General features: G+C 37.6%; 1 protein-coding gene and 1 long non-coding RNA gene across 2 annotated transcripts in view; one reads left to right on the top strand and one right to left on the bottom strand.

The window, feature by feature from the left end:
- The window catches only part of LOC127859515 (DNA topoisomerase 2-binding protein 1-like), a 202,500-nt gene that overhangs the window by 25,328 nt on the left and 161,629 nt on the right, over positions 1-15,543 (top strand). Inside the window, exons 11-17 of the mRNA XM_052397013.1 lie at positions 771-854; positions 1,714-1,782; positions 2,782-3,045; positions 4,872-4,948; positions 7,700-7,737; positions 8,702-8,770; positions 11,219-11,303. Of these exons, the coding sequence (XP_052252973.1) occupies positions 771-854; positions 1,714-1,782; positions 2,782-3,045; positions 4,872-4,948; positions 7,700-7,737; positions 8,702-8,770; positions 11,219-11,303 (686 nt within the window). The remainder of the gene's footprint in view (positions 1-770; positions 855-1,713; positions 1,783-2,781; positions 3,046-4,871; positions 4,949-7,699; positions 7,738-8,701; positions 8,771-11,218; positions 11,304-15,543) is intronic.
- Positions 1-15,543, bottom strand: part of LOC127859562 (uncharacterized) — a 145,943-nt gene that overhangs the window by 30,957 nt on the left and 99,443 nt on the right. The gene's annotated exons all lie outside the window — the stretch shown is intronic.

Below are 15,543 nucleotides of genomic sequence, written 5' to 3'. Positions count from 1 at the left end.
ATAATTGTCTTGACAATATCTACTCCGATTTTGAATCTGTGTCATGTCTAAAAACTAGGTCAGTAGGTTAAGTATTTAAAAAAAAAAGTTTCCCATATAGAGGCCAGATTTATGACCCAATCATGATGAAACTTAATTAAAATGTTTTAATTAACAATATCATGGCCATGTTTAAATCAAGGTGACTTGTGTCCAAAAACTATAAGGTTTTCGGGTCAAGTCTTACAAATAAACATTTTACCATGTTAAAAGCCCCATACTAACTCAATCTTGATGAAATTTACCTAGAATGTTTTTCTTGACAATATTAAGTCAGAGGTTGATCGGGATAACGTACATTGAGAAAAGCAGGTTAAATCTTTGAAAAACCTTGTTCTCTTTCAAGAAGCCACGTTTATGACTCAATCTTGATCATAATTGGTTATCTAGGAGAAGTCAAATCTTGGTCTTGTATGTCGAACAAGTACGTCACTAGTTCTGTGACTGGTTGTCTTGACAATATCTAGGTTTAATTTGCATCTGGGTCAAGAGCATCCAAAAACTTGTTCGCCAGGTTTAATCTTACTTAAAAAACACATGTGTAGAAGCCACATTACAATTAATCATGATAAAACATTGTCAGAATTTGTATCTTGACAATGTAAATGCCATTTTTGGATATGGTATTCTTGAGCTCTGGTGAGCACTTTATTACCATCATTGCCCTTTTGTTTATATTACCAAAACATATTTTTGGACATTTTCTGCATACGTATATATATTTTTTACAGGGTCGGCAGAACGATACGACTAAAGATTTCAAACAAGCAAAGGCCCAGGGCTTGAAAATTGTCAGTCCCCATTGGTTGTACATGGTAAGGGTTGGATCACAAATCCTTAATTATAAGTGCAAAATGTTCAATAATCTAATTGAGAGTGTAGGTATGCCCTTCTTTCTCTCTATATTCAGCCTGTGAGATGCTAAACTTAATCCTGACGTTTTCCTTTCATGCCTGGTTGGCAATTTGGGTAATGGTGGTGATATTTTCCATATCAGATAGAATGAAGTGTTTGGGTCAACCTATTTGAAGATCAGCAAAATATTTATAGGAACTAATCAGCTTTTCGAAAAATAATTACTCTTTAGATGTTCAAAATGTCAAGAAAAGGGCAAAGGTTGCATGGTTCCCCACAATCGATGTACTCTAACTTTGTCTTAAAGGCTGAAAACTAGTTCACGTCATGTGATCATATCGACCAACAAAAAGCCGTGTTTTATATTGTGTTACTTTCCATTGTGCGCTTGACTGATTGGTTACACATCACTCTGTTTTATTTGTAATATGCCATATTTGAGCAAAGTGAAATGAAATTAGTTGATACGTAATCACTAGTACATAGTTTGTTTCTTATGTCCTACCATTTGGTACCAGTCAGAAAATATCAACTGATTCTTTTTAACGTTTCTTGAATATAACATTATAATGAAATATAATTATTTTCTAGCTATAAACTGGCCATCCTTTTGGTGAAAATGGATGTGTGTGGACAGTGAAAGTTTACAGACCTTAGCCGTTTTTATCGGAAACATCCGTAGTCTGATTTCTTTAGCATTGGTTGGTTAGGAGGATACAAGTAATCAAAATTTGTTGATTAAAGCAACCATACTAAATGCATTTGTTTACGAAATAAGAGTTGTCAAGTAACTCGTGTATGTTTTGTTTTGTTTTTCAGTGTAAAGAACAGAATGCGAGAGTGGATGAATCGCTGTTTCCTCACACCTTTAATCCCAACCTTTCCCTGGTGAGTGATGTTTCCCAACACCTTTAATCAAAACCTTTTCCTTGTTAGTGATGTTTCCTCACACCTTTAATCTAAACCTGTCCCTGGTGAGTATATAAGTTATAACAATTTATACCTAAAAATCGTTGCTGCTTTACTTCTGTTGAAGCTGCATGCTTGTATTTATTTAATAAAGCTGTTAACTGTCTTGATAAAGTTTAAGGAACTGATGTCAACATGCATCTTGAAACTGTCAATAATATAAACTTAAAAATAAAACAAAACAAAACTGATGCTAACTGACATCTTCAATCTAGAAATCGTTAACTCAATCATAGCACCCTTAGGCAATATGCACATTTTAATTATTTTTTTCTGTCCCGTCAACGTCAACAATGTCTTACCAGGGATATGACTTTTTCCACTTTTAACAGATTTTTTCAGTCACGGACTTTCCGTCATAATTTTGGATGTCAACTCGCTACTTTCAACTGCTGCATACGCAGTTTTTAACATAATTGATAACGTGAATGATTTGGCATGTATTTGCTCTTACCTGCTTCAGGATGCAGAATCAATGGGGATTTCATGGGTTTAGACACAGGCTGGACAGAATGTAAACACACCATTAAGAATTTTATTTTTGCAAATATCTCAAGTTATTGTAATACATTTGCAAAAATCTTTAGTGTTTAAAGGATAATTTTACTTGCAGTTTGTGCTGATATCTTAAGGTATAAGAATCAATGCTTGAATACGTCTGAAATGGGTGACAAAATTTCACATTGCATGAAGCATAACCGTGCAGTATACATGGCATTTTTGAACAGGAACACAGGCTTATTAAATTAAGTAATTGACATCTCGCCTGGACAATGATCGCTCTGCCCACTTTATGTATATGCTTTCTTCTTTAGAATGATTTGCACAGACTGCACAGGCTGAACTGGAGCGACACTTTACACACATGCATTAAGACCCGTTTTCCCAAAGCAAGTCTTAATAATGAATTATTTTCAGGCGGTGGTTACCACCAGAGGAACACCCATGCGCACTCCACGTGTACGACGGAACATCAAAAGTGTCACAGAGCCTCCCAAATCGGCTGTTACCGCAAAAAATGAAGCTGAAAAAACTTCCCCATCTGTCGATAGAAATTCCGAGGGAGGCAACTCTGGGTCCGGTACACCGGCAAGAAAGGGAGGCAAATCACCAGTTGCGAATCTGGTCTGCAAATTGACTGGCAGTCTGGATAAGAGCCCCTCAGAAGAAGATAAGCAGCAGGTATTTTGTGAGAGATGTGCTGTTATTTTTTTTTATAAATAAACAAAGCTATAAATAAATCAATCAATTTAAAGTAAAAAATGGAAAAATGGAAAAAAAACAACGACCTGTTATCACTTATATACATTGAGAATACTAGGTTAATTGTTTATTAAAGGGACCTTTTCACGTTTTAGTACATTTGCAAAATTGTTTTAGATTTGCTCAATTTGGTTGTAGTAACGATATTTGCAAGGAAACAGTAATACTGAACATTTACCATGCTCTTAAATATCCATTATATGCATCTTTAGGTGAATGTAAACCTGAAAATTATAATGCATTACAAAAGCTTTAAGAGTTATGTTGTTGTCGTCATATTTTGTGACACTACCTGGATTGCGTATACAAAGTATAAAATACATTTAAATCGTTATCAGTATGGCTGGTCAGGTGGCTTAAGCTCTAGTCTTTAACTGAAAGGGTCAGTGGTAAGAGCCCAGGTATTATAAGTATAATTAGCAACATTTAGAGAACCTAATGCGGAAACCTTAATGAGTGCCACAGGTATTTATAGTCCTTATTAACCTTTCAGAAAAATCTGACAAAAAAATACAATGCCTGGCAAACATTAACGCTTTTTCAGACACAGAGCTTTATGAAAAATTATGGTCAAAGGAAGTCTTTTCTAAACCAAAATCCAATCTAGACGTAAAGTGTCGCCGTTGATTACAATTAGCACATTTATTTTATGCTTTCCTGTGATTTATAGAGAAATATCAGTGAATTAAAACTGATAATTTTACTGTTTCAATCAGTGAAAATTATCAGTGAAAATTTGCGATAATTTTCACTGTTTACTGTGAAATGACGTCATTTTTTTACGAAATGACGTCATTATCCTAGCGAAATTCTTTAGTGAAACTCTTTAACAATGTATATAAACTGTGAAAAAAGCTTAAAATAAAAAGAAAATTTGTTGGATTCGGTGGAATATCAATTCTAATTCACTTGTGATCATATAAAATATATATTTTCACTTGTTGCTGCGCCACACGTAAAAAAAAATATAATTTTCTATGATCACTCATATATTGAAATCGATAATCCACCGAAACCAACAAATATCCTCTATGTATTAAGTCCCATTTTTCTAGAGCTCAGCTTAAGTATCTCTGGTGAGCTTTAGAAGACTCGAAACGCAAGCCTTGGTGAGTTCTTCAGGTCCTAGTGCAGACTCCAAACAACCTGTCAGTCAGACAAATCTAACCCCCAATTACACACTGGCACACATTCTGGCACTTTCAGACACAGTGCCTGACAAGAAGTTTAATAAGTTAATATGTAACTTGCTTGCATGTCTGACAGATTAACCAAATGTCTGACACGATTGCAACATAATCTGACAGGTCCTTCTCAGGTTTTGCAAAGTCTGTTAATGTTGAGCATAACTAATGAATCTGAGTTGACCTACTGACCTTGTCTTTATCCCACGGTCATTGTGTCATTATTAACTAAATGAACAAGAGAAAGTAGCAGGTGAAGATTTGTTATCAATATATGAGCTGTGCTCAGTGAAAAAGAGGTTTAATGCATGTGCGTAAAGTGTCGTCCCAGATTAGCCTGTTCAGTCCGCACAGGCTAATCAGGGACGACACTTTCCGCCTAAACTTGATTTTTGCTCTGAAGAGACTTTCTTGAAACAAGCGGACTGCACAGGCTAATCTGGGACAACATTTTACGCACATGCATTAAACCCCTTTTTCATAGAGCACAGCTCATGTAATTTGTGTGAAAAGAGAAAACAAGAGTATTTTTCCTATAAAGACACGTTTTGTTGGTTTCAGCCTCAAGAGACGGTGGGGTCTCTGGAGATGAGAGAAGTGCTCAGCAAGCAGTTGGAAGATGTGATGGCTCAGAACACGTAAGATCTTAGTATAAACCTATCTATTTCCAAGCTCAAAAGCAGTTGAAAGATGTGATGGCGCAGAACACGTAAGATCTTAGTATAAACCTATCTACATGTATTTCCAAGCTCAAAAGCAGTTGGAGAATGTGATGGCTCAGAACACGTAAGATCTTAGTATAAACCTATCTATTTCCAAGCTCAAAAGCAGTTGAAAGATGTGATGGCGCAGAACACGTAAGATCTTAGTATAAACCTATCTACATGTATTTCCAAGCTCAAAAGCAGTTGGAGAATGTGATGGCTCAGAACACGTAAGATCTTAGTATAAACCTATCTATTTCCAAGCTCAAAAGCAGTTGGAGGATGTGATGGCGCAGAACACGTAAGATCTTAGTATAAACCTATCTATTTCCAAGCTCAATAGCGGTTGGAGGATGTGATGGCGCAGAACACGTAAGATCTTAGTATAAACCTATCTACATGTATTTCCAAGCTCAAAAGCAGTTGGAAGATGTGATGGCTCAGAACACATAAGATCTTAGTATAAACCTATCTACATGTATTTCCAAGCTCAAAAGCAGTTGGAGGATGTGATGGCTCAGAACACGTAAGATCTTAGTATAAACCTATCTACATGTATTTCCAAGCTCAAAAGCAGTTGGAGGATGTGATGGCTCAGAACACGTAAGATCTTAGTATAAACCTATCTACATGTATTTCCAAGCTCAAAAGCAGTTGGAAGATGTGATGGCTCAGAACACGTAAGATCTTAGTATAAACCTATCTACATGTATTTCCAAGCTCAAAAGCAGTTGGAAGATGTGATGGCTCAGAACACGTAAGATCTTAGTATAAACCTATCTACATGTATTTCCAAGCTCAAAAGCAGTTGGAGGATGTGATGGCGCAGAACACGTAAGATCTTAGTATAAACCTATCTATTTCAAAACTCAATAGCAGTTGGAGGATGTGATGGCGCAGAACACATAAGATCTTAGTATGAACCTATCTATTTCCAAGCTCAAAAGCAGTTGGAGGATGTGATGGCGCAGAACACGTAAGATCTTAGTATAAACCTATCTATTTCCAAGCTCAATAGTGGTTGGAGGATGTGATGGCGCAGAACACGTAAGATCTTAGTATAAACCTATCTATTTCAAAACTCAATAGCAGTTGGAGGATGTGATGGCGCAGAACACGTAAGATCTTAGTATAGACCTATCTATTTCAAATCTGGGTTGCATCAAAAGCCTTATGCTCATTGAAATGCTCTTGACTGTGTTTCCTGAGTGGAACTAGTACTAAGTGTGTAAGATCTAAATAACGCTCCCACAGTTTGGATCAAACCCATGACCTTTCAGTCACTAGTCAGACACCATATCCACAACATCATGGCGACCTATACGTAAGATCTGAGCGAGCAGTTGGAGGATGTTATGGCGCTGAATCTTGCGAATTCAGTTACTATGGATGTCATATTATGAACACATGGCTGGATTTAATAAAGTATACAGTACATATACCATTCAATCACGTAACTTTTGTTTATTTTAACTTCTTAAATAATCAACATGTTTCAGTCATATCTTTTACATTTATTATTATTATAAACCTTAAGAAAAACAAGGATTTTGTTTTACCAAACAAGGCTCACACTTTCTGAACTTTTATAAAATATAACTGGATATAGTAAATTTGTTCATCAATTAAAATTATCGGGTTTTATTTTAACCCTTTTTTGGGATTATAGGAAAAAACAGTACTTTAAATTTCAAAATTATAATTAATTGTTTTCAAATATGAAAAATGGGGATGAAAATAATAAATGAGCCACGCTCTGTGAAAAGGGGGTTTAATGCATGTGCGTAAAGTGCAGTTGGCACAGGCTAATCAGGGACAACACTTTCCACCTAAACTTGATTTTTGCTAAGAAGAGACTCTCTGTAAAAATATCATAAAAGTTGAAAGTGACGGCACAGGCTAATCTGGAACGACACTTTACGCACATGCATTAAACCCCCTTTTCACAGAGCACGGCCCAAATAATTGTATGGTTTCTTAAGTTATTATGTCATTCTTAATTGAGAAAATCTCCAGTCAAACTATATTCAAATTTTGTTTTTTAATTGAGGAAAGAATTTAATAAGTATTAATCATACAACTTTGACTTCATCTCCCTATTCAGTTGTATGACTTGAACCTTAGTAAATACAATATTGAAAAAATGTGTAATCTCAATTTTTAGCTCGGCTGTTTTCAGAGAAAACCCAAGGTATTGTCATAGCCAGCGTGTCAGTGTTGTCCGCAAAACCTTAACATTTTGTTAAGGTTTTGAACATTGGCTCTAAAATCAAAGCGCTTCAACCTACAACTATCAAACTTCATATGTAGCTGCACCTTGATGAGTTAAACATGCCACACCCATTTTTGGGTCACTAGGTCAAAGGTCAAGGTCACTTTGACCTCTTAAAAAAACTAAACAGAAACAAACAAACTGACAAGCTTTCATTTATTCAAAACTGCACCCGCAGCCGAGCGTGGCACCCGTTATGCGGTGCTCTTGTTAAGAATCTGTAAGCAAGTAAACAACAACACATATTTCCTGTTTTTTGTGAAATTTCCCAATCATAAAGGACCCAGGCCCCACTCCCCAAAAAGATCAGATTAAACTGCTGCAATTTGTGTTCATTCAGGGTCAGAAGCTTAATATTTATCAATATGGGGGCATAACTACAAAGTAATTAATGTTTTGTCAAACTGTTTCAGGGGTAAACGCAGGAGAAGGGGCAGTAAGAGACTGAATTGTAAGTACACAAAAATACAAGGTTTATTCAGCAATACTTCAATCATATGCTTCAGGAATAAATTACTCTTAAGCGTTCCTAATCCAATACAACATGGTTAGGTGTCTATGTCAAAGAAGTCAGTAAGCCATGGGTTATTCTACAACAAATTTTGTGGATTGCCTAATGTCTAGAAATGTGATGAAAAAGTTGAATAAAAATGGTCATGGCAGACGGGAATTCAAAACTCTAATTACTGTCTCTATCACAAATGCTTACCTGTGTGTTAATTCTTTAAAAAAAATCTTACTTTTAGTTCTATTGCATGTAAATGGTAATTTACATTATACAACAATATAAAAACAGTTTTCTGTTCAATAATTAACAGATTTAATGTGAATATTGTCCCCTACCGGTTTCACCGGAGGGGACTTATGGTTTTCGCTCTGTGTGTCCGTCGGTCCGTCAGTCTATCACACTTTTCTGGATCCTGCGATAACTTCTTCCTATTTTTTCATGAAACTTGAAACATGGACAGATGGCAATATGGAGATTATGCATGTCATTTCATTTGGTTCCTACGTCAAGAATTCTGGTTGCTATGGCAACAAATAGACTAGAAATACTGCAGAAAATAGTGGATCCTGCACACTTTTCTGGATCCTGGGATAACTTTAAAAGTTCTTCATATGTTTTCTTGAAACATGAATAGATGGCAATATGGACATGTCAGTTCATTTTCTTCCTACGTCAAAAACTCTGGTTGCTATGGCAACAAATAATGTATAAAAAATCTGACAATGGTGGAGCCGGTAGGGGACATATATTGCTTGGCAATAGTCTTGTTATTTGTAGTCTAATATGCTCTGATAACAAAGTTTGCAATTTGAATAAAATCCACCATTTAATCAATAATTCTTTTAAAACATTAAAAAAAAAATTATGTAACTATTGGTTTGTGAATCTTGGAAACTCTTCCATTCAGGCAGTGGCCAAGTAGGTACCCCCGAGGATTCATCAGCCAGTAGCGGAGCGAAATCACGTCGGACAGAGGGTAGGTGATGGATTTTAATTACTTGACCCTTTACCACTCAGATGCGAGTTTCAACGCATTTGTAGTCCCTTAGAAATTTAACTTTAATTTAAGACCTTTTGTACTAGATTAAAGTTCTAAAGGCTTAATTTCCGAAACCTCAGATACTGATGAGTAGCAAACAGCATAATACCAGAACAGACTGTGAATTACTCTAAGGCTGTTCTGATGTTATGCAGGTGGCATATAGCCATTTTCACTTTGCTTCTTAGCGGGAAAGTGTTAATGACTCATATGGATAATGATGCTATTTTATTCAATATAGAAAGAAACCCCATGTGTGATTTGTGATTTTATTGTGTGATTGTTATGTTTTAATTACTGGTAGGATGTTAAAATCATAGCTATGAAGAATTATTATACCCCCACAAAGAAAGTTTAGGGGGGTATATAGGAGTGAACTTGTCAGTCGGTCTGTCGGTCTGTCTGTCGGTCCGTATTAAGTGTCCGCTCTCTAATTCAAGTAGTTTTCATCCGATCTTCACCAAACTTGGTCAGAAGTTGTATCTACATGATGTTTAGGCCATGTTTGAACATGGGCCTTGCCGGGTCAAAAACTAGGTCACGGGGTCACTAAGTGCGTTTTTTAAAATTCAGCATAGTGTCCGCTCTCTAATTCAAGTAGTTTACATCTGATCTTCACCAAACTTGGTCAGAAGTTTTATGGAGATGATCTTAAGGCCAAGTTAGAACATGGGCCTTTCTGGGTCAAAAACTAGGTCAAGGAGTCACTTAGTGCGTTTTAAAAATAAAATTGAGTATTGTGTTCGCTGTTTTTTGTGAAGACGACATGCAAAATATTATGTGTGAATGTGGCATGTGGGGGTATTTTGTCAAGTCTGTGACAAAGCTCTAGTTTTTTTTTGCCGTAATTACTCTTTGTTTTTGGACACTTAAAAATAATTATTTTAATTCGTGTCCAAAAACTTAGATACTAAAAATATTCACAAAATACAGGTGTCCGAAAACTTAGAGTCGAAAATTTAAGTGTCCGAAAATAGCGTCAATTGTATCAACCACTACCGGTTATAGCACATGCTTGTAAAATACCATTCGGTATAGTATAAATTACAGTTATATATGTTTGCACTGCATTTTAAATAATTTTAAATGCTTAATTAATTTGACAGAAAGTTACTAAAAGGTTGTACTTTGACCAACAAGTTCAAAGATGAGCATGTGATGTACCGATACTCGCTAGTATGAACCTGTAATTAACGCAACAAGAAAAGCAATGAATTCTTTGTTCGTTCATTTCGGATAGTTGTTGTCTAACACCTTCCATTGTTCGTAAAACTTGCAATAGGGTGTATCACACGTTGAAGCGTTTGTTATTTGTCACAGTTATTTTACTGAGAAGGGGTAGTACCATTGCGGTAGATAATTGAACTTTTAGTTGCCGCTATCCCCTGGTCATAACGCTTAAGCTATCGGGCGAATCCATTGTTTATTTACCCAATAACGCAAATGTAATGGTCCGTTGACCTTAGGCATGCACCTGCCATGTTTTATGATGTTAATCTGGTTGTAAAACCCCATGTTGAAGTGTCATTAGATATCGAAAACAGGACCGAAATTTGGTAAAATAGCGCTGTAAAATGTACAATCTGAAAAGTTAGAGACATAAATAACAGACGAAAACTCGTATGTCCGAAAATTAAGAGTCACGAAAAATAATTATTTTTGCTAAAAAAAGGGGTGTCCGAAAACTTGAGTGTCCGAAAACATTGAGTAATTACGGTAAGTTGGCAAACATTGTAGATAATTTTAATATATTAAAATGGAATGATTTTGTGACAAAAAAATGCATTAAAATTATTTCTATAAATGAACCATTGACTTATTCATTTTGCAGTGTTGTTTTTTTTTTTCATTCAAAATTGGGTCTGGAAATCGGCCCCTTTCCCAATGGAAAAAGTATATATTTTTCCCAAATGGGAGTTAAAAATTCCCAATTTGGTATGGAAGGTTTCCAATAAAATTTAATTTTTTGGATCTCAATATTTTGTTCAACTCCCATCCATATAAGTTCAACCTTAGTTAATATAATTCTGAAAACACTTGTATTCTCAATTTTGAAGCATTTTTTAGCAAAAACAAAAACACAAATTTCCCAATTATTTAGTCAAATCACCTCAAATTTTATCAATCCAAAGGGCACGGCCCCATTCCCAAAACGGTGAAAAAACAACACTCTTTTGCAAATTAAGTAACATGATCATCAGTAAAAATATTGATAAGACACTTATAAGCAGAAGCAAATGAAACATCTTAAAACAAAATTTGAATAAAAGTCCTTTTTTCATCCAGATTGGTATAGCTATTTGGGTAATTTACTAAAAATCAAATCTATATTGTATAAATCATGTATTGCGTGCTGTTGTCGCACATGTTTTGTTCATGTTACAGAGAGGGTAGCTGTAGTTGAGAGGAACTCTGCAGAGAATCAGCCGTCCCAGTCTGTACACGTTGTATGGGACGACCCCATTAGAAGGTAACAATGGTATATATGAGTCTGTACACGTTGTATGGGACGACCCCATTAGAAGGTAACAATGGTATATATGAGTATGTACACGTTGAAAGGGACGACCCCATTAGAAGGTAACAATGGTTTATATGAGTCTGTACACGTATGGGACGACCCCATTAGAAGGTAACAATGGTATATATGAGTCTGTACACGTTGTATGGGACAACCCCATCACAAGGTAACAATGGTATATATGAGTCTGTACACGTTGTATGGGACGACCCCATTAGAAGGTAACAATGGTATATATGAGTCTGTACACGTTGTTTGGGACGACCCCATTAGAAGGTAACAATGGTATATATGAGTCTGTACACGTTTTATGGGACAACCCCATTAGAAGGTAACAATGGTATATATGAGTCTGTACACGTTGTATGGGACGACCCCATTAGAAGGTAACAATGGTATATGAGTCTGTACACGTTGTTTGGGACGACCCCATATGAAGGTAACAATGGTATATATGAGTCTGTACACACGTTGTATGGGACAACCCCATTAGAAGGTAACAATGGTATATATGAGTCTGTACATGTTGTATTGGACGACCCCATTAGAAGGTAACAATGGTATATATGAGTCTGTACACGTTGTATGGGACGACCCCATTAGAAGGTAACAATGGTATATATGAGTATGTACACGTTGTATGGGACGACCCCATTAGAAGGTAACAATGGTTTATATGAGTCTGTACACGTATGGGACGACCCCATTAGAAGGTAACAATGGTATATATGAGTCTGTACAGGTTGTATGGGACGACCCCATTAGAAGGTAACAATGGTATATATGAGTCTGTACACGTTGTATGGGACGACCCCATTAGAAGGTAACAATGGTATATGAGTCTGTACACGTTGTTTGGGACGACCCCATATGAAGGTAACAATGGTATATATGAGTCTGTACACACGTTGTATGGGACAACCCCATTAGAAGGTAACAATGGTATTGTTGTGAATGTAACGTAACGTTATTAGCCGCGCCGCGCTTATGTGTATTACGTCCCTGACGTCACGCCATATTTGTTGTTGTTTATATACGTCATGTTTATATTTGAATCTGAAGTAAAGGGAAGAACCTGAACACACAACGCTTTGTACCTTTATTATCCCACACGATCGCGATATTGGTGCCGTTACAAAAAATGAATCTACAGAAAATACAGATACAGAGAGAGGGTCACCGCCGTTTCATTGAGAAATATTTGGAGAAAATCGAACAATCTAAGGAGAACGATTCATTGACCGATTTTCACGCTATTCTCAAAGCTATCGAAGCGAAAGTCACGATTCTAGAGACACTGAATGAGAAAATACTATCACAGACGGAGATAGATGGATTGGAGGAAGAAATTTTTCAAACAGACACGTATTCAGCGGAACTGGATATCCAGCTGTGTCGCTTACGAGCTTTCCGAGATCAACAGGAAAAGAGAGCAGCCCCGCATACTACCGACCTACCACGAGATGACCAGAGAAATTCATGTAATCAGCAGAGCAACAACAATGGTTTGAACCCGGACGCTTCTTCTTTCTTTCCCAACAGAACTGTAAGTTACAATTCTAATCATTCAGTCAGTAGCAATTCGACGCAATTTTACAGGCTACCTAAAATTGCATTACCAAGTTTTAGTGGAGATATATTGAGATGGCAATCCTTTTGGGATTCATATGAGTCTACCATTCACATGAACGCTAATCTGACCGATGTCCAGAAATTCACGTATTTCAAATCCCAACTTGAAGGAAATGCCGCACGAGTTATTGAAGGTTTTGCCATGACTAACGCAAATTATGCACGTGCTATAGATCTACTGAAGGAAAGGTATGGCCAGCAACATAAAATCATACACGCTTCCATGCAGGCTCTATTACAACTACCCGCCCCGTCCAGTAAAGTGTCCAGTTTGAGAACTTTTCATGATAAAATGGAGACCTACATTTGGAGTTTAGAAGCTATGGGTCAGAGTCAAGACACTTACGGTTGTTTGCTAGTCCCAGTTGTTGTAGATAAGATGCCAGTTGAAATTAAGAAGCAGTTAGCTCGTGAAAAGGGAGATAACAGTTGGTTACTAGAAGATCTGCGTCGTGCAATCAATAGGGAGATTGGAATCCTAGAAACAGGTAACATCCATAGCGAACCGGAAGTAGAGGAGTTCAGCGCAACAGCGTCATTTCATACAGGAGCGAAATATAGGAAACCCCCCACGCCCACAAATCCCGCCACCCCCAATTACCCAAGACCTTCAACCGGAAGTTCATCACACAGACCCGAGATAAAGTGCGCCTTTTGTGATAGTGACCACAAATCCCATGAATGTAAAACCCACCCAGATGCAGAATCCCGTCTGAAAATAGTAAAAGAGAAACACTTGTGTTTTAACTGTTTAGGCACTCACCAAGTAGCTAAATGCGGTTCAAGGAGACGATGCCAATTCTGCCAGCGAAAACACCATACGGCAATTTGCAAATTAGGAGAAAAGGACAACCAGACGAAAAACGCCGAGACTGCATTGCCGGAAACAGCCGTACTTCATTCATGCACGAGCCTTCCAGACTAGGATGTATTGTTAAAAACTGCCATAGCAACCGTATCGTCTGTGAAAGTACAGACTGAAGCAAACATCTTATTCGATGAGGGTGCCCAGAAGTCGTTCATTACGGAACAATTGGCACAGGAACTTGAACTCCCTATACAAGGCACAGAAACTATATACTTATCGTCGTTCGGGAGCACTAGCAACAAAGCACAGCAAACAGATGTGGCTATAGTGAACGTTGTTACAGATAGAGGCCAGAAGATCCCGATACGAGTATTAATAGTACCTACCATTTCAACGCCCCTCAACCAGAGATACCAACAATCAGTGTCCGATTTACCGTATCTACAAGGTCTTAAACTCGCCCATCCAGTTACAGGAAACTCCATATTTACAATTTCGATGCTGATAGGTGCAGACTTTTACTGGGATATCGTTGAAGATCACATAGTACGTGGAAATGGACCCACCGCTGTGAGATCAAAGATCGGCTACCTGTTATCGGGACCTTTCCAAGCACAAAACAACAGAGCTACAGATCACGTGTTCAATGTAATGGCGTCGCCTATGACAACGGACGTATTAGAATGTTTTTGGAATCTGGAGAGTATGGGAGTTACTCAGAGCGACGAGAATATAGACAAGACACGCTATTTCAAGGATTACCAGACTTCATCCATAGAATACGAGAACGGACGGTACACTGCCAAATTACCTTGGAAACTAGACCACTCGCCCCTCCCTAGTAACTACGACATAGTGAAAGCAAGAACCGAGAGTACTCTGAGAAGACTACGTAGAGAGCCCCATCTACTCCAGAAATATGACGAAATCATTGCTGAACAGGAACGACGTGGTTTTATTGAGAGAATTGATAACGATACCCCACCCACAGGACAACTCCACTACATTCCCCACCACCCAGTGAAAAAGGATTCAGCGACCACGCCCATTCGGATAGTATATGATTGCAGCTGCCGCACATCTTCCCAGTTCCCATGCTTGAATGATTGTTTAGAGTCGACCCCACCCATGTTGAATGACCTTACCACCATACTAGTGAAATTCCGTTTCCATGGTTAAGCCATCACAACAGACATTGAGAAAGCCTTCCTTCATGTTGGATTAAATGAAGGAGACCGAGACGCTACCAGATTTCTATGGACAAGCGATACTTCAAACCCCAACAGCCCATTACAAACTTACCGTTTCAAGTCCGTGTTATTTGGTGCCACCTGCTTGCCATTCATGCTTAGTGTGACCATTTTGAAACATCTTGAAATAAACAAGCACGTGCCCGCAGCCAAGGTCATCGAGAAAGATATATACGTGGACAATATACTTTCAAGCTTCGAGAAAGAGTCAGATCTACTAACCTACTTCACAGAGTCCCGACGTTTGATGTCCAGCGCATGTATGAACCTCCGTTCATGGACCTCCAACAGTGAAACACTTAGATCCCGTGCAAAAAAAAGAGAATGTGCTAGATACGGACGAAGTTGTTAAGATACTTGGAATGAGATGGAACCCCGTCAAGGATGAAATGTCATTTGCTGAAAGAAACATCCCAATCCTAGATGTCGTTACGAAGAGAACCATTCTAAAATACTCATCCCAGATCTATGACCCCCTTGGTCTACTTAGCCCCGTGTC

Source organism: Dreissena polymorpha, chromosome 15 (genome assembly GCF_020536995.1).
Source record: "Dreissena polymorpha isolate Duluth1 chromosome 15, UMN_Dpol_1.0, whole genome shotgun sequence".
Classification (NCBI taxonomy): domain Eukaryota; kingdom Metazoa; phylum Mollusca; class Bivalvia; order Myida; family Dreissenidae; genus Dreissena; species Dreissena polymorpha.
Note: the sequence above shows the minus strand (reverse complement) of the source record. Positions and strands in the feature narration are given on the sequence as shown.